Source organism: Melanotaenia boesemani, chromosome 5, assembly GCF_017639745.1.
Source record: "Melanotaenia boesemani isolate fMelBoe1 chromosome 5, fMelBoe1.pri, whole genome shotgun sequence".
Classification (NCBI taxonomy): domain Eukaryota; kingdom Metazoa; phylum Chordata; class Actinopteri; order Atheriniformes; family Melanotaeniidae; genus Melanotaenia; species Melanotaenia boesemani.
The window spans coordinates 18,082,217-18,106,121 of NC_055686.1; the positions used below are offsets into that span (position 1 = coordinate 18,082,217).

At 37.7% G+C, this 23,905-nt stretch overlaps 1 protein-coding gene across 7 annotated transcripts in view; it reads left to right on the forward strand.

Annotated features, from left to right (window-relative positions):
* Positions 1-23,905, forward strand: part of kcnip4a (potassium voltage-gated channel interacting protein 4a) — a 149,284-nt gene that overhangs the window by 122,249 nt on the left and 3,130 nt on the right. For 6 of the 7 annotated variants that reach the window (XR_006010160.1, XM_041984643.1, XM_041984639.1 and 3 more), the window contains exons 2-4: positions 11,725-11,849; positions 22,884-22,953; positions 23,489-23,559. Coding sequence is in view for 6 of the 7 variants with exons in the window: in XM_041984643.1 (XP_041840577.1) it covers positions 11,725-11,849; positions 22,884-22,953; positions 23,489-23,559 (266 nt within the window). In the remaining variant the exon portion in view is untranslated. Of the gene's footprint in view, positions 1-10,714; positions 10,811-11,724; positions 11,850-22,883; positions 22,954-23,488; positions 23,560-23,905 lie in introns of all 7 variants that reach the window. The other variant, XM_041984640.1, reaches the window with a different exon arrangement.

Consider the following 23,905-nt stretch of genomic DNA (forward strand, 5'->3'; position numbering starts at 1 on the left):
TCTGAGCTCACACAGCAGTGTTTACAGATTGTTGAGGTCTTATTAAAATAGAAATGTGCATAGTTGCTTTAAAGGTGTTATTAAAAAGGAAAGAAGCAAATTAAGTCTTTTATAAACCTTCAACCATCTATGGACCTTTTGAAGCTGCACTTTCTTTTTCTTTCAATCAAGGCTACATGACCCGATGGTTTAATTAGCCAGCAAAATGAATAATAATGCTGTCACATGAATAAAACTACAATATTTTCCGTAATTAAAGCAAGGACATAGGTTTCTCATGCATAATACATTGATTCTTTGCCAACCTTATTCCTAACATGAATTCTATGCTTGTTTTTATGGGCTGATGGATTAAGCTTTACATTTTCCCTTTTCTATGTTAACTTTGAAGAAATTTCAAAGGAAGACAGTGGGAATTGACATCAGTAGTCAACAGTAATTTACTTTCTTTTGTTGTTTTTTGCTCAAAGATGATAAACATGAACAAGTACTGGTATAACTAAAAGGCCTTTGTAATGACATATCCTGGTGCTGCAGACCATAAGTCATCATGTTGCTGGCAAGCACCTTTTCTTCAGAATATAACAATAATTTAAAAGCCTTACTGTCAGATGTATCAAAGTGGGTAATTATCTGTCCAGGCCATTACGTTTCCCTTAGTGTTTTTCTTCATTTGGTTTTTCCACACAGACACTGTTCTAGCACTTTCTGTCCTTTCTTTGTTTTAGTTGAAATAAATCTAAACTCTAAAGGTTGTTTTATGTAAAGCATGACCGCTGTCCTATCCTGTCAGAAAGAATCCATGAATGTGGTTTTCTGAGTGACGGCTGGCGTCAATGTCATTTTCCTGTCCACAGCTGAGAGATAACTCATTTGGAAGTGAGTCATGAAGACTCCTCTTCCAGTATCCTTTTTTCCACCTCCATGAAAGCTTCAAACTGTGGAACTTAAGTGTGATAAAACTCCCTCTCCTTCCCTTGTCCCATCTAAAATCTTAAAAATGATTGCTGTAGAAAGGCCAAAAGACCTTCCCTTCCATCGCTGCAGTCAGGTTTTCTTTGTGACTGACTGAAGCACTTCCAAGTGACAAATGGTTACAATTAAACTACTTTCCTTCACCCCAGATTCCAATAAATGTCTTCGCCATTTGATGGTGTGTCATTACAGCCAGTATGGGAGTTCGCCCTGCCTCATAAAGAACCTTGGCATCTAGTCCCCAGACCAATGGTCAGTTCGTTCACTTTGGTTAAAGAACAGAGCAGTACTACTTTTTTTTTTTAATGTCTATTTAAAGCCTCAAAATCTTACTTCTTGTAGCATCTGTTCTATTAAACTTGTAGGAACTGTTTTTGGTGCATAAGGAAACTAGCGAATTGATCAGAAGATGCATGGGTTTTTCCATTGCTGATGCCAGTTTTATGAAACCGGGCAGCCAACGGACAGCTCATTTTCATTTTTTTATGCTGAGTTTTTATCGGCTGTCACAAGCTAGATAATTTAGAATGATGCACAAACATTATTTAATATATAAGTTTATCAAGGTTAATTAAAAAATAGTCATGGCTGCATGATCATCTTAGTAGTCAGGAAAGTGAGAGTGACTTCCTCCTGTTCTGAGCACTGCAGCATCTGTTCTACAGTAACATACATGAGACTATTTGTTTTACGTCATGTTTCCCTCTAACAAGACTGTTTAAAAATGAAGCATGTATGTTTTATTGACAAGGAACGCCACACAGTATCGTTTGGGTACCAGAAACTCCTGATAATTTAAGTTTAAGGTTGCCATTGATTAGTGATATTGAGTGATTTGACACATGGGTGAGTGTCACAAGTTTCAAGGTTCTTTTATTATCTGTTTCTGAACTGAAACAATGCTGCAAACAGATCAGCCTGCCTGTTAATAATTTTTTGTAAACTCAGATTGCAAAACTGACCTACACCGTCGACTGATCAATTAGTTGATCTACCTCTTAACATGACTGCACTAACAGTAGAAAGTGAGACCCTCTGTTTCTTGTGCTCCATTTTGGAAAAATCTATTAGATTCTCTGCCTTTGGTCTCATCTGTGACAGTATGGCACAAAATTGATGTTATACCCCAAGAAAAGTAGTTATATCTAAGCAAACAGATTTAAAATGCAAAACAGTTTTTCTGGGCTGCTGCAAAGGAACATGCTATTGGTGGTCTCAGTTATGTTCTCAATTGGGTTTGGTTTTAATACAAACCTGACCTTGCCTTCCCATCATTTATATCCCTAAGTCAATTCCATTGCCATCTTTCTGGCTGCCACAATAAACTAGAGGCTGTTTTATTAAATTACAACAATGGCATATTGTTTTACCAGACTGCAGTCTCAGAGCGTTGCATTTGCACCCACCAAATGGGAACAAATGGCAGATCTGTATCCACCTCCCTCATCGTCCATCTGATTTAGCTAATGTAAAATGAAGCTCATGACACAGTGGGGACTGTGTTTGAATTACTTTTCTCATTTCGCCTTGCAGATCTAATAGTACCAAAGCAGAATTGTAATGTCCACTGTTAGCTGCTTTGATCTTCTGGATGTCTGTTATCATTTGTTTTGGAGCATTAGAAAACATTTGCTTCTGCTACAGGGAATAAATTACAATTCTGGAGAAGCAAAGTCAGTCACTGCAAAGGTGCATGATGTTTTATCTTGTGTGGAGGCAGATCTGGAGATGCCATCACGGCACACATTGTGACACTTTGTATTAACCTTTTCACATTTACCTTATTTCAAATGGCACATGTCTGTAGGATATTTTATTTTTCTATACAGACAGCCTTGAGGCTGGTCTCATGCATGTGGCATTGTTAGTTTATTTTAACATGAGTGTATGTAAATTTCAATTTTCCACTATTTATTTGGATGCAATGCAATTCCAGACTAGATTACCTGTGAAAATATAAAACATTCCAGTATATCACAATAGCAGTCTTCCTATGGAAATTGTAAAGGCTTCATATCCGAAGTGCCTTACACTCGTATGTGTGTAAGCAAATTTTATGTAAATATGACTTAATTTCAGTCTCATTTTTAGCATTTGAGGGGGAGGGATCATCTGTAAGAAAATATTTACAGTTAAGAGGCATTACATGAACAAAATAGCCACACAACACATTTCCCATTTTAATATTTAGCTTTAGACAACATGAGCCTGTAGCACTGTGTAATGTCACACCAATAGGTCAATTTGATATCATGATATCACCTTTTTTTTCTTTTTTTCTTTTTTTTTTCTGGAAAGCCTGCCAGTCATGCTGACGCAACATGCCAGACACCGCTCATCTGCTCTCCTTGTCCTCTGTCTCTGGGTGTAATTTCAGTTAATTGCTGCCAAGTCTCTATCACATTTGTCTCTGTTTTGCTTAAAAACAACTTAACAGCCTTGGAACCTAAACCCTGGAATGAATACTGAGCTTAAAAGTAGCCTTGTATCCTCTGGCTCTTCGTTTTTAGCTAGATTTAATTGGGCCAAAAGTCTTTGCCTTTGCATTTGTGCAACTGACCGTATGACAATATGACCTTCTTTAAATGTTCCATGTGGCGACTTTTACTAATCAGAGCTGGCATTTAGCAAGATGGGCAGAGTCTAAATTAAAAATCAGAAAAAAAAAGGTTTTCACAAACCCTTTATTAGCTTCCACATAAATATCATGAAATCAAATAATCTTTTCTTTTATTGCCATCAATTAAATCAAGGAAAAACTTAAAGTGATTATTTTCTGTTTGAGTCTCACATTGTTATTGAAGAATTTTGGCCCACAATTCTTTTCAACATTGCTTTGGTTCATTGAAGTTTGCAGGCATTTGTTTATGCACATAGTGCTTTTAAAGTCCTGCCACAGCATTTGTTTGTCAGGCTGAGGTCTGGACTCTTACCGGGTCATAGCAATTGTTTGATTCTTTTTTTTTTCAGACATTTTGTTGTAGACTTACTGCTGTGTTTGGGATAATTGTCATGTTGCATGACCAAATTTCAGCCAAGATTCACCAATAAAACAGATGTCCTCACATTTGACTTGAAATTACTTTGGTGCACAGAGGGGTTTATGGTCGACTCAATGACTGCAAGGCCCAGGTCCTGGGGCTGCAAAACAAGCCCAAAACATCCCCTCCACCACCATGTAGCCTGACTATTGGTATGAGGTGTTTGTGCTGACATTGTCTGTGTGGTTTTCACTAAACATGACACTGTGTAATTTGGCCAAACACCTCCACTACTGTCTTGTCTGTCCATAGAAGTCTTGTGGGTTTGTTTAATTGTAACTTTGCATACCTATGCCTTACTGCTTCAATATTTTGAAGAGAAGAGACTTTTACTTGTTCATTTTTTCCAACTGTATTGTCGTTAATTTTAACATTTAACTTACTAACAAAGTCTGTAGAGTCTAAGATGTAACTTCTTGGTGATTTTAATATTTTTTTTCTTAACGTTGCACAGTGTAATATATGAGTTTGCTAGGATGTCAAATTTACAAGTGGAAAACTGGACTGGTATGTTCAGTGACTTGCGGTCAGGGGAGGCCTCACCTGTCATGATAAAGAACAAAACATACAATAAATATTAATATTTTCCACTGATCTGTGTTAAAAATGCATTTTCAGTATAACTCTAACACGTTTTTGACAGTTTATTAAGTAAAAAATGTCAAATTTGAGTATTTCCCGATCAAATCCAGTGCAGAAACCCCGGTGGAGGCACGGACGAGCTGTGCTTCAGCTCTGACTGTACCATGCAATACAAACTGGGTTGCATGACACGTGCCGTTTTCTGTTCCTCAGCATATCGCCAATATCAACTTTACAGAAATATTTGTTATACACCATGACTCTCTACAGTCTGTGTAATGTATTTAATGTATTTGTGAGAGAAATATTCCCGTTTATCGTACAATAAAGCGCAGAGAAAAGTCAGCAGGTGAGGCAAACAGTACTCTGCCACACCTCAAGGGGGCGCACTCACACACCAACACGGTGTGTGAGTGTTGCCAACTTAGCGACCTTTTTTTTTTTTTTTTTTTTTAAAGCGACTAGCGACAAATCTAGCGACTTTTTCAGTATTGGAGACTTTTGTAGACTGACGTATATGAAAGTAGTTTATTCTTCTCAGTGAGGAGTGGGTGCTGCTGCAGAGGCTGAAGAGGCTTCTGGCAGCAGCAGCTGCTGCATTCAGAGCAGGAGATGATCACCTGTTTCATGACCAGGCCAAAAATGAAACGTTCAAAGCTGCTGCAGGATGATTTCGCGCTGGCTTACCGTCAGATATTAATGTCTATTAATGAAGAGTGTGGAAGAAAACAAGTGTTGTGAAATGTTGCAGCCTCATAGAAAACAACCTACACTTAATAAAATTAAACTGAGAATAAAAGAAAATATTAACCAAATAATTTGTTTTATTTTCATTAGTTTTGCCTTTTTAAAATTTTTTAGCTTGTCTTTTCGTCCATTTTTGCCTTTCCCATGACATTTCTCTCCACAGCAGCCTCCATGTACCAGGCTATTATGCACATTAGATGATGTCATTTAGCGTTTTCTAGCGACTTTTAGGGCAGCCAGTAGCTACTTTTCTCCCTGAAGAGTTAGTAACATTGGGTGTGTGAGTGTAATTGAAAGAGGAATGCTGATAAGATATGAAGCATTACCAGTTGCATGCTGTTGAACGAATTTTGAAATAAGATGCTCTTTTCAGTTCTTACAATTGTAAATCAGTGCCTCACCAACCAATAACTTCACTGCACGTCAATGGGTATGTTGTATATTGAAACATGACCACTGAAACATTTTTCTCACTGTAGAAGGATGAACAGCAGATCAGAGTCCTACACGGGTCCAATTTGCACCCTCACGAACCCGTGAGGATGATTTTTAAACCCGACTCATTACCCGCGGATATCACAGAATGAAACCTGGACCCGACCCGAACCACTGATGTATGACCCGCATCCAGGCCAGCGACTCACACGTTAACACATTAAGTAATTGTAAACACACCCCCGACCCTTCCTTTATTTCATTACTTTTCTCTATTTGTTCTTATAATGTGCTGTGTTTTCATCATAATTTTTATTTACAAATAAAAAAATATTTTAAAAAAAGGAAAAGACATGAAAACAGTAAAGATTTATTTTAGGCAGAACTTGTGTTTAACACAATTTTTTTAACTTGGTAACTTTGCACTGAACCACCAGACTAGGTACATATAGTTTCTTGTTATTTAGTCATTTGGGGGCTTCATTCATTTGACTCAGAGATTGCTGCATAGACAAGATATCATCCACTATCCTGAATTACATAACTACCAGTGGAGTGACTGGCTGCACTGGAAGCTAGGATGGTAGGAACATTCCTTCCAATAAGCACAAGGTTTGGAAATACTCTTGCAGGCCTTCAAAATAAAGGTGACTCCATCGCCTGAGAAGTAACACACAAAAATAAGAAAAAAAATGTATGATGTTCATGATGTTAAATGATGTTGTTAGGGTTGTATTATGCATGATTTGTTTGTCTCTGGCATTGGCCTTGACAATGATTTTCACATTAGTTGCTGATAAAACAGGCAGCAGCTTTATGGTTTTGACTTTGACACCATCTGTCTGGAGGTCTGCAGGAGACAGGTTAAGGTGTCAAGAGATTAACATCTGGGAAATTCTGACTTTAATACCAAGAGTGAGGACAATAAACGTCAAAATATACTTGGCAGCACAAAATAGTTGAGCTCAGTCATATCATCTTAACGTACTTGCCCATGTTCCTAATAATTACCATATGATAAGTGAAGATTACTCTTTAAAAAAGATGAGATTTAGAAAGTTCTCAAGTTCAGGATTTGACTACAAAAATACAACTTTAAAAGCCCCAATAAATCATGTTTTTATAACTTGATGCAACTCACAGAAATATTGTTTATGCTTTGTTGGTATCATGCATCACTGAATTGTTGCCACAGGGAATCACTACCTTAGTGATGAAGTAATTCTGGTCTAGAGACCAGTTTGAACCAAGTCTATGAACATGCTCATAAACATAACAAAAGCAATGGTGTCCTCTGGAAGATAAAAATCATTCACTGCACTGTTTAAATATCTCTAAATCTAACATTTAGTTAATGTTTAGACATTAAACCTGTTATTTTTGCCACTGTAATCACGTATTTATGTTTTTATATTTACATATTTTGACCCTAAATGGACAACACAGCCCTGTGAACTTGATGTCTACAGACTGGTGGGCTGTTTTTTTTTGTTTTTTTTATGTGGCCAAGTCACAAACATGCTATATTAGGAATGAACTCAGGTTGAGACAAGATCAGCTTTTCAGCTACAGTAGGATGAAGTATCATTGGGAGTTTATCATTAGCTGCACTTGAGTTGCTGAGGAAGTCTGTCTTATTCATGAAGTTTCTTTTGACAGTTAAAAGATGTTGACATTAGTCACTTGCAAGTCCCAATAAAACAAGAGGCTAGTATCAAAGCATCTTTGATTTTGTGCCTCTGCAAACCCGTGTGGCATTCATATTTTTGTTCTTCAGGATGTGTACATGGGCATGACAGACCTGCTATATTTTTATATTTTTAATTCAATAAATCTCATCATTTTATGTTAAAATATTCAACAGACATTAATTTCATCCCAATTACAAGCAATATAAGCAGTATATATGCTCAATATCCTTGCATACATGGGTAGAACATACAGGCATCCCAGTACAAAGCTGTTCTGTACTGGGATGTCTGTGTACTTTTGAGCCCACCTTAGGTAATAATAAGTAATTAAATACAACCAGATATAACTTATTAATACTTTCTGGCCATTTGATGTGAAATTGTTGCTCAGTGCTAATTGGCAAATGTGACAACTCTCAGCCTATATTACCTTTAAACATCATCATGTTAATAGTGTAGCATGAGCATGGCAGCTGGTTGGGTGATATGATGATGTCAGTTTCAGTGGGTGCCACCATTCACTAGGTCAAGAGAGAGTGTTAAAGTTGACCACTAACTAACCCAGAACCACTTTCCCTTCCTGTTAAGAAATCATCAGACTACTACTGTTAGCTTTGCAGGCTTGCATCTTTACTGCTATTGCTGCTCATAACATTAACTGTAACTGTGCAAAGATAAGGTGTATTCCCAACTGGCCTACTTTTCTAAGCACAGCCTTTGTGGCGCCACAGTGATAAAGACAAAACAAGGAGCTTTTATAAACTGAAAAGCACTAAAGCTTTTTTGGGTAAGGCTTATGGTACTAGATAACGTGCAGATTTTGGTGGTTGGATGGCGTTCGACTGCCTGTATTACTGTGAAACTAAGTACAGACGGGGGCAGTAAAGTGCAGGGTTTAATCAGTGCTAGTAATATTACAATAATGGACAATTTCATGCATATTAAAGAAACTTTTCCCCACTAAAGATCCATTTGATTTTGGGTTACAAGGACTTTCTTGGCTTTGTTGGCTTATTGATGAAGAATACTATGTGGTGAGTTGCACTGTTTCCCATGTTGATTAGATTTTGCTGAGAGATTTTATTTCTTAAAGACCCTCACGGGGTTCTCAGTCTCATTTTCTTGTATTGCTGCAGGGCAAAATAGTTACAGCAGCTTTGTTACTCAGAGGTGGCTGTGAATTATATTTCTGATTAGCTGTACACTAAACTAAAGCTTCCAATTATAGCAGCTGTCACTCACAAAGTTGCTACAGACATTGCTTTTTTTATTTATTTATTTTTTTTTATAATGAAGGCAAAAGTATAGCATGACAAACACGTGCATGCACGTAACCATAACACATTAAAATTAACATGTTTAAAGTTTGCAGAATGTGCTTACTCATGCATTTGATTCTTCAGGACAACAGGACTCCTTTATGACATTTATTAAATGGATGGACATGTAGCAGTGGTAGCAAAATAGTGAACTCTTTGATGAGGGGCACCTGGGCACAGCCTGGGCAAGTCTCTGCATTAGCTCACACAGTCTGTCAGATCCATTTTGTCAATAAAATAAAAGGGCAAACATTTAGCAGACAGCCATTACTGCACGCATGCTCTTTTCCTGCCTGATTAAGCACCGTGTCACTCAAGTTCTGCTTTATTCCATTTTACAAATCTGTTTTTATTGCCTCCTTATTGGCTCAGCTTTTCATCGACAGCCATACTTTGCATTAGGAGTGTTATGTTCTCCCCACCGCATTGTCCTTGAGCTCCAAGGTAGAAAGGCTGTCTCTCTGTAGAGCAGTAATGCTTCCAAATAAAGCCAATCTGCGGTCAAGACCAATATATCTTAGTAACAAAAGAAACATCTGTCTGGTTCAGTGTCAGTGAGGACACTCAGACATCTCCTCTTCACAAATGTAGGAAGGGACTAGGCAAGGAGGTAACAAGAACAGATGAGAGTTTCATCCCTTAAATCTCAAAGTTATTGTGTTATCACAGAGGGCAATATTAGCCGACCCTCTAAAGGAAAAGCATTAGCAGTATCTTTCACAGTTGAGAAACTTGCTGTTTTGAACACTGACCCATTTCTTGGTTTGCCTGCAGCCCAATAATCCATTGTGCACTGTAGAGTGTAGTAAAAAGGCATATATGTAGTGCCTATTTTAAGCATAGATCATTTAATCAAAAGAATGGAAAACAAGAGATTTCTAAATTTGTTTGACCAAAACAACCTTTTTCAGCTATCATTTTTCTCTTACCCAACAGTTTTGTACCTTGGTTTCAGATTTATGACACAATTTTAACTGCCTCTGTTCTATGATGTAATTGTTCCTGCTATATCCCTTTATAGCCCAAGTTTATAGAGACCTCCTACAACTCGCATCAACTCTCCTGACATTTGGTTGACTGGTTAAAAACCTGCCCTGAGCTTCACCCTTCTTGTTGTTACCTGTAAGTGTGGCATTGTGATTAATTGTTGCATGATTGACATATGGTTTGCAGCACCCAGAGACTCATCTTAACACAGGCTGCTGCCATCAAACTCACAATAAATCTTTCAGAATAGCCCCAAGTGGGGGGAGAAATGGGCTAGTGCACTTTAAGGACAGGGTGTGGACTTATTACTGAAAGACTTTTGTACTCAGAATGCTGCCACAAAGGAATCAAGAATGTTTTTGGGAACTGTGGTAATAAATTGACGCTTTGCCACCCTTGTAAACTATTCAGGTAGAAAGTTCTTTTTGTTTTAACTGGAGAGCAACCGTTTTGTCAAGCTGCATGCTTCTTTTGGTGTGAAAAATTAGGGTAGCTGATGAGATGTTAGCAAACCCCTTTACAATTATGCCTGAGGCTCCATATTTAATTCAAAGCCTTATTTTAATATACTAATGCCATTACTGCTTTGATGACCCCTAATAACAACTAAATCATACTTGGGCATCCTTGAACTTGTAGCTAGACCCTGTTAACCTCAAAGCATCACTAAGCTTTACAGCTCTGCAGAGCAGCTTCTATGACCGTGATATACTGTCATGTCTCCCAAAAATAAAATGAATAAAATAAAAAACCTCCTTTTCAAACGGCGTTCTCATACTTTTGAATAAATACGCTGCAAGCTGCTTTGTTGTCCTGAAGAACCAAAGAGAGCGCCTTCTGAACTCAGATGGACCCTTACCTTTTGCATATCCAGTTTCCTAGAATGTACCGAGGCTGTTGCCTGGGTAACCACAAGACCTGATGCTGTATTTCCCAGGTTACCCTCAGATTGTCCACAAGCGCGGGGTGAGAGCTCGACTCATGAGGCTCTTTCCATGCTCCACAGGCAGAAAGCCGTCCTCAAGTAATCAAAGCAAGTGGCTCCTTCTCTAAGTCTGTCTCTCGTGTCATTTTCTGAAATGTTTATTTTCTCTCTGTGGCTTTGTATCCTTGCTCAGCTTCACATGTAGTTACTTGAGTTGCATTTAAGCTACAAGATTACCTTTAGAAGTCTTGAACAAGGAATGCTTGTTGAATGTGTGAAATGATGTTCTTCATGTGGCTTTGTATTTATTTGATCAATCTTTAACATTTCCAGATCATATTTACACATCATTATTCTGTGTTGAGCACACAGCTAATAAGTCTTTAAACTAAAATGATGACTATAAAGAGATTAAGCAGCTGTTTTATTTGCTTAATAGTGTGTAGACCTCTCAACATCACATATGAACAAACAGCACTTGCTCCATAGCAGGAGGTTAAATGTGGTTGGCTGCAAAATGTGGCCTCTTGGCTGTAAGGTGCAATAAAAACCCTTGATACTAATGAGGCACTTAGATGGTGTGTCACACTTCAGGTATATTAGAGTCAAATGCGGTGCTGCGATGACAGTGCAGTCAGTGACAGTGCCCAGACAGTGTCTGCCATCATTATAGGCCCATTAAAACATTCCACATGGTTCAGCTGCGCTGCCTCCCTCAAGAACTTGTGATCAGAGAAAATACTAATTACTGCTGGTGACATATTTGTTGTGGAAAATAACTGGGATTTTTTTGTTTTGTTTTGTGAAAGACCATATATATAAACTGATATAAGGCAGAGCAAGACTTTGGTACTGATTGGCTAAAGTTCATTTCATAAAGTGTTAGCCTTGAGAACAAATGTCTGTATCTGTTTGATTAGTTATCTCTGAAAATTGGAGGTGAGATGTTTTAAATCCTAGTCTCTATAAAGCAAATATACCACTATCGTATCATGTCTGACCTTCTTCCTTTTCCTCTCCAGACAGCGTGGAAGATGAGCTTGAACTTTCGGCAGTCCGTCATCGTCCCGAGGGCCTGGAGCAGCTTGAAGCACAGACACGGTTCTCCCGTAAAGAGCTGCAGATCCTTTACCGCGGCTTCAAGAATGTGAGTGACATGCCCCCTAGCGCAACCTGAGCCCCATGCACAAGCTCTTTTTAGAAATCAAACTTGTTTATCTGATTTATTAACTGCAGCTTTCCAGTTTTAATCGCTATAAATTTTGAGGAATTTTTTGCGAAGGTATTTGCATTTTGCTCTACATGTTAAAATATCCAGTTGTGCATGCACATTGTTCACTGTGCTGGGGATAATTGGGTCATAACTTGAACTAACAATGGAGGGTGGCTAATAAACATCCTAGTCAAAGTTCTGGATAGCAGCTCATATAAAACCATCTTACTTTATTGACGCCTGTGGCGTTAGGTGTAGCGCGATGACCCAGATTTAATGGGTAGTAGAATTCCTACTGGGCTTTAGTTTCCTGTTGAACCTACACTGAGCTCCAGCAAAGTCTTTGCAAAAGCCGGCCCATTAGACTCTTTCCACTGGAGACAGGAAGAGTTGAAAAGTGCGCTATTGAGCCTTTTAATTTGCTCAGGACTCTATGTTCAACTTGTTTTGAGGTGGACAGTGATGACACTGATGATTATGTATTTTCTGTTGATGTCTAAAGTATATATTTCTTTGTCTGTTTCTCTCAAACTTAGTTTGTTTGGTTTCTGTGTAATTATATTAATTTTAGTTTTAATTATTTTACTTTTAATCTCTTTCATTCTTTTTTGTTTTAATCTTTCTTTTGCACCTTGCTGTAATGCTTTTAATGCTTTATGTAAAGTACTTTGAGTTGTCTTGTACATGAAATGTGCTATAAAATTAAACCTGCCCTGGCTTGCCTAATAAATGCCTGCACTAAACCCGTTTGGTAAATGAAGAAATTGCTAAATTACCAGTATGTCTCATTTCTTTGGACTTCAATCATCTAGTCCAATAAATGGCACAAGGTGTAGAAGTCCAAATTTGATAACGAAAAAGGGAAATTAAAGTTGTTTGATATCTGCTGTCCATCTGAGTGTAGCTTATTTAAATCTGCAGGGGTCAACTGGTTTTTCTTGTCTTGCCCCCTGTCAGTGAAAGTGGCAGGATGATTAAGATATTTTCAGGCCTGAATGACTAAAAGAAGCTGGCTAGGTTCATGAGAAGTTTGGCCTTTTGTCCTTGGTCTCCAGCGTTTTGGAGCACATCAAATTCCTTTAATGCAACTGGAAAGATGAGGTTGCTTCATAACACAGTCCTCTGGAGCACAGGTAGTCAAAGCAAAGTTTTCAGTCAATAATGTGGAACCAGGTCTAGTGGGGACTGTAGCAAGACCTCTGATTCTGACCTTAGCAGTTTTGAGATCATCTGTTGTTTCATAAATCCCTTTACTCAAGGCTAGAAAAAGCAACATGACATTGTCCTCACGTCTGAGTAAACATGCTGGGCTTTCACAGTTCACTCTCCAAAGTCACTGACTGAGCAACAGATTAAGATGTTATATGTTGTAATCCAGAAGTCATGATGCCTGTGTGTGCAGCTTCACCAAATTGGCCATGTCACTTATTGCTGCTCCGCTTCACATGTCTGTGACTGGAATTTCATGGCTGGCCAGCTTTGCATTTAACAATTCGTACAAGTGCATTTTCTAATGTTTCAATCAAAATGTGCACAATGAAACAGCCAGGGTCAAGTAAGAAATATTTCACTCGTTGTTTATCACACTGCATGTCATACCATAAATGTCCATCTGTGTAAAGTACACAAAGTTAATTACATGATGTTGACCGTTGAGCGCTCATGCTTTGCACTGTTGCAAAACATAAACAAACTGCTAATTAACAGAAGCTCCAGTAAACAACCAAGAAAAACTGTGTGTGTGTGATGTACAAACATACCAGCGAGCTTTTTTACTCTTGGGACGGATACATTTGGTGCAAGTTAGGATTAGTGTTTTTACCAAAAGATATGTTTGAAATTCTTTACAAAACAGGGGTAAATCAAATAATCACAATTTATCAAATAGTTAGTTTCTTGGCAAATGTGTACAAAGAAAATTGATGATTTACATATTTGGCCATGATTCAGTCCCAGCAACTTAACTTTTTTGCTTTTTATTTGCTTCATGTTTGATGAGGGTGACAGTGCTGCATTCAGTCTGGATTTACAACACTAAAAGTTCATCATGATTAAATAAAATGATATAATAAATATCAGAAATGGAAATATTTCATAATGAAGGTATACATAATTAATTTTTTCCATAATCATGTAATTAAATCATATTGTACAAATTATATCACGGATGTAAAATGCCGGTCCTGCAGGTTTTAAATGTTTCCTTGTTTCTACACCAGATCCAAATCCAATGGCTCCAACAGTATGTTGGCGTTCAACATCCCTGAATTACTATTTATTTATTTATTTAAAAAAATTTGTTGCAATATAGGATTTTTGTGGAAGAAGTAAACAAAAGTAAGGGGTTTTGTATCAGAATAAATGCACAAAAGGAGACAAATATAAAGCTTCTCGTAAAAATACTGAGCATAAAAGGGTTTTCAGAACACAATTCATTAATTTTTGAGAAGTTAAGGTAAATTATGGAACTAAAAAAGATGCTAAATTAGGAGTCGTTCAGGAGCCAAAAGAGCCGGCTCTTCTTTGGGAGCAGAGCCAAAAGAGCCGGCTCTCTGAAAAGAGCCAAACATCCCATCACTACTGGTACGCATGCAGCAACTCACACCGCTTTCAGACCAAGTTAAGTTTTAGAGAATAACAAACTTTCTTTGGTTGATAAAAAAACTGCAACACTCGGTAGTTTCCTGAGTTTTCACCCTATCACAAATTTAATTCATTCACTGTGTCATTACCTTATTGAGTATAGACCAGTAATTCTTAACCATGGGCATGGGCCACGACCCCATGCTTGGGCCTGGGCTACCCAGTGTTACCAATTTAGCAACTTTGTTGCTATATTTGGTGAGTTTTCAGACTTTTTGTTCCTCAAAAAAGCGACTAGCAACAAATCTAGCAACTTTTCCCGGTGTTATTGGAGACTTTTGGAAACTGAGCATGTATCATTACTCTTCTCGGTGAGCGGCAGCGCTGCGTCTTTCATGTCTGGCAATTTATTTAAATAAATAGTTTGGTGTTTGGTATTAAATATCTGAATAAATTATACATTTGTTTACTTTTATATATGTAGTTTGAACCCTATAGAATGGAATAGAAAGACTTATTGTCATTATAGTGAGTACAATGTGATTTAAAAGCAGCTCTGTAAATGTCCACCCATAATAGTGACATCTTTTTTTTATACAAGTGTAAATTAAGAAACAGAGTTTAAAAACACAATGTAAATAGCAGCTATAAAAAGCACTAAAGACTTAAAAATGAATGGATTGTACATGTGAGTAGGTATTATTACACCTAGTTGGTATTATTACAACAGTCTGAGGTAGTATGTGGGTCTGTGCAAGTTATCTGTGTAGTAGTCTGAATGTATTTAGTTATATAGAAATTGATCAGCGCAGGAGCATCGGTGCATGACATTAGTGCAGGGCTGAGTTCAGTGTGGTAACAGCTTTGGGAAAGTAGCTGTCTCTGAGTCTGTTTGTTCTGGACTGTGTGGACCTGTCGTGCCTTATTTGGAATGTATTTTATCACTGCATCATTTCATTGATCACATTTTTTTTCCATCAGTTCTTTCAAGTCCATATTTTGCTGTAGTAGCTGTAGATTTTGTTTTTATGAGCCTGACTTCAGTTTTCAAATTTGTTCTTGCCGGAGCCTGTATTTATTCCATCACTTATTAGTCTGTTGGGCATCTTGTTGTATGTGTTTTTACAACAAGATCACATACAGGTGATATTAATATATATATATATATATATATATATATATATATATATATATATATTAATATATATATATATATATATATATTAATATATATATATATTAATATATATAAATGTCTTTGCGATGGTCTCATTTTATCATATTTTACAACATAGTTGAGATTGAGAACCCCTGCTGTAGACTACAGCAACTTCAGCTTTACACATTTAAAAATTAAATCAACAAAGTGTACAAAAGGGAAAGGGGGGCAGAATGCCCCCTGAAGCAGCTGCACATGTAATCAAGACATAATTTTGCTTCACTCTAATGACAATGACAGACATAACAATCAGCCTCAGTTGACCTTCAATGGCAATTAGGAAATGGTTGCTTGGTAATATAATAAATTAAGAGAACATGCTGAACATCTGCACATTAGCATCACTAGTTCTGATGTTTGGATCAAAACATCACCATGTCCTAATTTTGGTTTGCCTTAAACAACTAGACTTGCTGTTATTTTCTTCCTTCTGTTTTCTGACTTCATAGTGACTGTCCATACATGAGAGCGATGGGAATCATCTTATCTTCATCCTGGCAAGAGAGAGGACAATGGTTCAAATTCTTGCTTTTTTTGTTAGTTTGCACTGACAGTTTGTCACAAAAATAAAGAATTAAGAACTCAACACCCTGAAAAGCTTTCACAATCCAACTTTCAGCAGCTAAATTAGAGGCTATATATATATCAACATGATTTTCCCAGGCTATATGTTGAACAAAATACTGAACCTCTTATTGTCCCCAATGTGTTCCTCTCACTTGTAAGTTGTTTTGTTTATAATATTTTTTTTTCAATGGTGCCACATCATCCATCCATTGGTCCAACCAGTGTCTCTCAGATTTGAAGTCAAATCAGAGACTGCCTAACAATACAGAAAGTGTCATTGGCCTGTATTTTCATATAGACTAATCCATGGAAACATCAGAAGCAGACCCTCCGCCATTGCTGAAGTGGCATTTTTATGCATGTCAGAGCAGAACAGATGAGAATCAGACTTTCTTAATGTCAAAGAAATCTGGAAGGACTTACTCATTTCTTGGCTGTTTGAACAGATGTGTAAAACTTATACAAAGAGCAGAGCTTTACTTCATGGAGCTTACCGCTGCCTGTGTGACACTGAGGGAGGCAGTGGTTGACATTGTTTGTTCGCTGATGGTGGTGTGTTTGCATCGGGGAGGAACACCAGACACACAGAGAGCAGAGGAGAAATAACATGCTTGTAACAAAACTATGCCAAATATCTGACAAAACAGAAAATGAACAGCCTTTGCAAAAGTTTGAAAGTATTTCTTTACCAATTTTTGATAACTTATTATAACCAGATTGGTGTTTCGTATTCCAATGTGATTATTAGTTATCATGAGCAGTTTCTGGCAGATGAATCAAAGTTTACATTAACACACCGATGTCTAACTATCGAAAAACAAAATGACTTTGACATCTCCAGATAAGATATCCTCATCAACAAATGTAGACGCCTGTCTAACATCGTCAAACCAGATATCCACGCTGCTGTCCACGCTGGCAGATATGAGGTAATTGGGACTTCCCACCTCAGTGATGGTGGCACTGCAAGATGGCGCGACACACCAAAAGGCCGCTGGATCAGTCTAGAACTTTTCACTCAAAATTCAGTCTCAAAACATTCACATTATAGCGTTGTAATTGGTATGTTGGTGTGTTTTCTTAAATTAATTGCTCATAGAATTTTTACTAAATTCAAGTAAGAATAAAGACTTACTCATTTTTCATATTTTAACCATTTTTGCAAGGCGTTCACATCTGACTGCCTCTTTCTTTTGAGTTCCAGCTCACAGACATATGTCTTTGTATTTTCTTTAATGCACTGTTTTTTTTAAACATAATGCTTCTTAAAATCATCTGCTGAAGACAAGCGTACTGGCTCTGTTTGTGTCTGTTTGTGTCTGATGTTATTGTTGATGTGGTTGTATTACGGGACACAAACATTTTGGAACTCCCACCGATCTGGGCTTGTTATTACTGCGGGTCTATTGGATTAAGTGACACCTGAGCTGCTGGTAGACACCCTGACTGAGTTGGTGAAATTGCCAGGTTGGAGAGGGAAGCAACCCAGACTATCCACATGGATGGGCGTGGGATCAATTCACCGTAAAGGCCTGAGGAGGAGGCGGGGAAGAAGGAGCAGTATCAAGAGGAGACTGCGGCTGAGGAAGTTCAGACCAGCCCTACCTGCAATGATCTTGGCCAACCTGCACTCCATTCAGAATAAAATGGATGAGTTAAGGACATATGTAAGACACTCCTTTTGAATTCAGAGAAGCCTCCCTGTTATGCTTTGTGTAAACGTGCTGTAACTACTCGAATAGATACGTAATATGCAACTATTAACTATTAACTGTTGGCCATTGGACTGAGGACATTTTATCTGCCTTGAGAATTTGGAAGCATCTTACTACTTGTTGTCTATGTTCCTTCTAATGGCAATACACACTATGCTGCTGCTGCCATAGCAGAATGTGTGTGCAACCTACAGCAACAATTTCCTGATGCCTCTGCAATTGTTCTGAGAGTTTTAACACCTGCAACTTGGAGAAAGCCTTGTCGGGGTTTCAACAGGTTGTATAATGCAAAACATGAAAATGCACTGGCTAAATGTTACATATTGGGGGTATATCAGTCCAGAAGCAAACCACCAATAGCCTCATCTGATCATATTGTGAGCCTACTCATTCCAAGATATAGGACTAAACTGAAATCCAAGAAACCTCAAAACAAGATTATACGGCTGTGGACTTAAGACAATAAAAACACTTGCAGCCTGCTCTGCATGTACCAACTGGGAGGTGCTGAGGCTGAGGGAGGGCACTCTGGACTCAGGATGTACTGTTAACACAGACAACATCAACTTCTGTGTTAAGTATCATACCAACCAACTGGAATGCCAAGCAAACAACACAGACTGATTGTAACTAATGACGAGCTGGCCTTCTTCACCAGCTTTGACAAATAGGACTGCACAGACGTTCTAAAGCAAGTGACTGTACATCCCGAGGACGGAGTAGAAATTACTGTGAGTCAGGTGGCTGAGACCTTCCGAAGTCTTAATGGACACAAGTCCACCGGCCCCTGATAACACCGGTGCTCCGATTTGAAGACCTACAGTGAGTAATTCTCCCCAGCATGGCAGCCCAAATTGCAGCATTCATTAGACACACATATTGTCCCATCAGACTGGAAAATGTCTCACATTGTTCCAATCCCAAACAAAACATGTCGAATGGAGTGTAACGACTATCGTCCTATTGCTTTGACTTCCTATTATCAGTGCACCTGACCACCATCTTATTAGATTCTCTGATGACACAGCTCTGATGGCTCTGTTGACTGAGGAGAGGAAACTAGACTCTTTTCCTTGATGGTGTGAGCAGCATAGTGCAGTGATGTGACCAGAATGCCGTCATGCTGAATCCCAACAAGACAAAGGAGGTCATCACACAACATACATCAGCTCCTGTCATGATACATAACAAACCCATGAAACAATCTGCATCCTTTAAATATTAGGGAGTGCATGTGGACAACACCCTTTCATGGTCCCATCATGTGGATTACATCAACAACAAAGTACAGCAGAGGATCTGTCTTTTGAGACTCAGGTCTTTTGGAGCCAGCAGTGAAATCCTTCACAATTTCTGCATCCTGCAATATGGAGGTCCAGTTTGACTCTGTGGTCTCCCTGTTCAGATGAAGTCTAGGATTCTGAAACAGCTGAACATCTGCTCCAAAGTAGTCAACCTGTGGAGAGCTGTTTCTTCAACGGCTAGTCTGCACACACCCTTAGACTGGAAAATAAGATAGCTGCAGATCCCTCTCATACCCTGCATGATGAGTATCAGTGCCTCCCATCAGGCAGATGCTTCAGGGTGCCGTTCTGCAGGAGGAATAAATATAAACATTCATTTATTCCACACTCCATCACACTACTCAGTCGGTAGCATTGTGCTGTTTTTCTTTTTGTCTAGAAGTTCCAATGGGTTTTGATGGGATTACAATTGTTTTTATGGATTTTATATTCTTGCTAATATTTTAATAAATATTTATAGATTCTTTTGTTTGTGTATGACTGCAGTTTTGTCTGCAATGATTGGTGATTTGGTACTGCAGTGCAGTTTTCCATGCAAGTGGACAATAAAATCTCATCTCATCCTATCTATTTTGATTCATCTTATCTGGGGAAAAAAATTCCAAAAGCCTTATGGCTTGTTTATAATATATAATCTTTAGCACACTGCAGTCTGGCTTTTTTCAAGACCAACAGCTTTCTCCTGAAAGCCGTTTACCAAGTTACCAGTGACCACACCAATTCCAATGTTGGGGCTAATTACTGAACAACTGCATGCAGAGAGAACATTGGCTTTGAAAGAGGACAGAAAACATGGTTCAAATAGAGTTTAAACAGCTGCTAAAATAAAGGGCTACTTCATTTTAATAGTTATAAGGACTGTTTGGTTTTGGGATCCTTTGTGACCATCCAGACTGTTGCATAACTTGCTCAAAGGCTAACAATGGTAGTAAATGGCCCCATTTGTACACAATATTTTTGGTTACAATATGTTTAAAAAGTTTTTTTTAGATAATTTTGTTAACTTCTTCCAATATTATGTTGATCAGCAACTCCTTTATTAGTTTATTTAGAATTTCTAATAAAAAGCACCCACTCAACTCATTAGTATCCAACTGAATTGAAGGACCTGACTCATTTCACCTCCAAACAAACTACTAATACTATAAGTTTAACACACTTAAACTATATTAATTGTTATGTTTGATAAGCTTCCTCACCAAATAAACAACCAAGTATAGTAGTTTCTCAATTAAGTTGATTCTTATTAAAGATTTTTGTAACATGTATAAATCATTTTGTGTGTGTGTATGTTTGCTTTTGTGTGATTTCATTATTTTCAAAGACCCTTGTAGTACACTGTATGTTTACCTATCTTGGTTATATTTTCTTGTATCAGAGATCTATTCATAACATTGTGTTCACTGTGTGCTTTATCTTTAATTTCCAACTACATCTTGCAGTATGATGATTTTCCCAGATAACCCAGATAGACATGCAGCTCCTGCTTTGGAAATGGCCCACACAGGTGGAGCATTACTTCTCTTTCTCAGTTCAGTTTCTTATCAGAGTGCAATGGAAACTCACACCAAGAGAGCAAAATATTACCCGCAAAATGGCCTTCCTTTACTTTCCTTTATCACCACTGAGCAAGGTCATCTTCAACATCTTTTTCCTCTTTGAAAAGAGACAAAAGTGTCCTCCTTTGAGGTGTTATGTAAGTCTCTTCCACTGAATGCTACCAGACAACGTAAACCCACGCGTACGTGTGGGTGACTTTAAATGACTGTGGATAAGATCTCTGTTCAGGCAAGTTTTGGCATGCCTCTAAGGATCATGCTTTGTACCTTTATGATCTTTTGTCTCACAAAAACAGGTCAGCTGTTAATAAGTGTAGAGATAAATTGGAATCTAATCTTCAGGTAAGCATTTCTGATGTATGGAAATTAGCACTAGATGTCGTGAATTCCTTCTGTAGTTACACCAGACTTATTTAATTCAAAGTACTTTTCAGGTTAAAACACAGTAGAGACAAACTTTATAAACCTCATCCTGATATTGCTGATATGATACATGTTCCCATATGCACTGTAATTTGGTGCATATGTTCTAAACTATCTAACTATTGGCAATATTTCTGAACTTGTAACCACACCTAGACAAGACAATGTTGTAGCATTTACATGTTTGATAAATTTATTGTTTCATGAAAAGCCTCTCGGCCACCTTCCATTAAGTCCTGGTTACACAATTTACTGTTTCTACTGAAGCTGAAAAAAATCTAATTCAGACGTCCCGAAAAGTTTTACTCTTACTGGAAATCACAGCTAAACTATGTTAATAAACTTCCTGCTTCTGAAAGGTTTCCATGATGCTACAATACTTGTCTGTTTAATTCAGTTTAATTTAATGTGTATAACTGATGTAAGATTGACTTTGATATTGTATCTGCAGTTAGGACACCAATAATTACATGTTTGTTTTGTTTTTTTATATGTACTTATGCAGATGATTACTTCAGCCAAAGGCAGAGGTCATATTTCCTTTGAATATATATGTTTTTTTAATCATTTGGAGGTAGACAAAGCTTCAATAAGTAAATAATTAATTTATTAGTATATAGTATTACTGTGGGCTTGTATTTCAAATAGAAAATGTTAAATACTGGCTAGCTTACAACCTGCACTTATCAGCTAATATATAACTAAATTAAATAGTTTTTTAATGTATTTATATTTTTTAAATCAGTTATTTGAGGGGAACAATTAGAAAAAAAACCATTACATAATGCTAAAGTAACTAAACAGAGCACTGGATGTCAGCTCATATTGATTTATTTGTATCACACATCCACAGCTCAATAATGAACGCACGTCATGTCTTTCCGGCAGCAATGCCGCTCCCGAAGAGGACCCATGCATTCAGTGCAGCCATGTCCAAAACATTATAAAACACTACAACAGGCCATCTGATAGTTGCAGCTCCAGATGAGTATTGCCGCTGCATCTTGTCAAGGATGTCTACTCCTAACTCGGTCCTATTGTAGTAAGAGGAGCCCCCATTTGAGTCTTCCTCATTTATTTGTTGGAGCATAGCTTAAGATTATTCTACATTCATTCTTAAGCTTTTGTTCTTTTTTTTTTATTATTATTATATTTTCAGTGGCATTTGTTTGTCCGTCTGTCTCTTAGCAACATGACTCAAAACGTTACGGATGGACTTTGATCAAAATTTCAGGAAATATCAGAAATGGAATAATAGAACTTGTGATTACATTTTGGGGTCGATCTGGATCACCGTCTGGATCCAGGAATTTTTTTAAAGGATTCTTTACTAAGAGGAGATAAATATAATTTTGCCATTACAGCTTCTAACTCATCAGATAATGCCCAGAATCAGTGGCAAAAAATAAATAAATTACGGGATGACATGGTAGATGTTATAATCCCACATTGTTTTGACCCAGATCATGTTGATATTCTGGATCTGGGGGTACTGGATGGGCTGTAAGGCTTTTTGGGGTTTTTCTCAGGTGAGTGACCCTAAAATTTAGTTTGCTATGAATGGCCAATGACTCGTGTTGTCTCATTCTGTCTTCCAGGAATGTCCTAGTGGAGTCGTTAATGAAGATACTTTCAAAGACATCTACTCGCAGTTTTTCCCACAAGGAGGTCTGTGCCCAATGCTTTGATTTTTTTATTTATTTTTTTAGCTTCCACTGTAAACAAGTACTTCTCATCACCTCTTTGTGCTGGACTTTCAGAAACCTTCCACATACGTACAAAATCTGCAAGTCCAAAGTACTAAAAGTTTCATCAACTGAACTGCAGCATTAGTTGGAGACACGTGTGGAAAAATAGTTTGTTTTTAGGCAACTTTGAGTTTCTCACTGTGGGCTTTCATCATTATGCAACAATTCTACTTGAAGGACAAAGAAAGAAAACATTAGGAGGCTTAGCTTTATGAGCTCAGCTAGAAGAAAGGCGCACTAGTAAACATAATTTCACACCACAAAGGAAACAATGATAAAAGTTTTTCCTCCAAGTGTTTTCTCTTTCTCTATGTTCTTAAGCTCAGATTCTTTCAAGTTGCACAGAGAAGCTACAAAAAGACTTTTTATGTTTGCAGAGTTACTGTACGGCTTGTGTTAGCTGTAATGATCACAAATGTTTTTTTATTTTTATTTTATTTTGTTTGTGTTCATAGATGCTTCAACATATGCACATTTCCTCTTCAACGCATTCGACACAGATCACAACGGCTCTGTGAGTTTTGAGGTAAGTCGAGTAACGTTCTGCTGCTTTTGTCAGACATGTTGGATTAATAAGTCTGACAAAGAATGAAAAAAACTTGCTTATATGTTCTACAACTGCTAAAGGATGAGATCAAAAGAAAAGATGCATCTGTCCAATAAATGTCCAGAAAACTAACTCCTTTAAGTGATGAGACATTCCTCCAGGGTATTGTATAACATGCAGCCTCAACCATTTTGATGCAGTTTACTTGAGATGCCAGCAACATTTTATTAATATTTATGAAGGACACACATTTGCTTATTAGGACAGAAAAGCTGCTGTTATGCCAAAATAAAGCCCCCCCGGTTTATATGCAGTCCATTCAGTA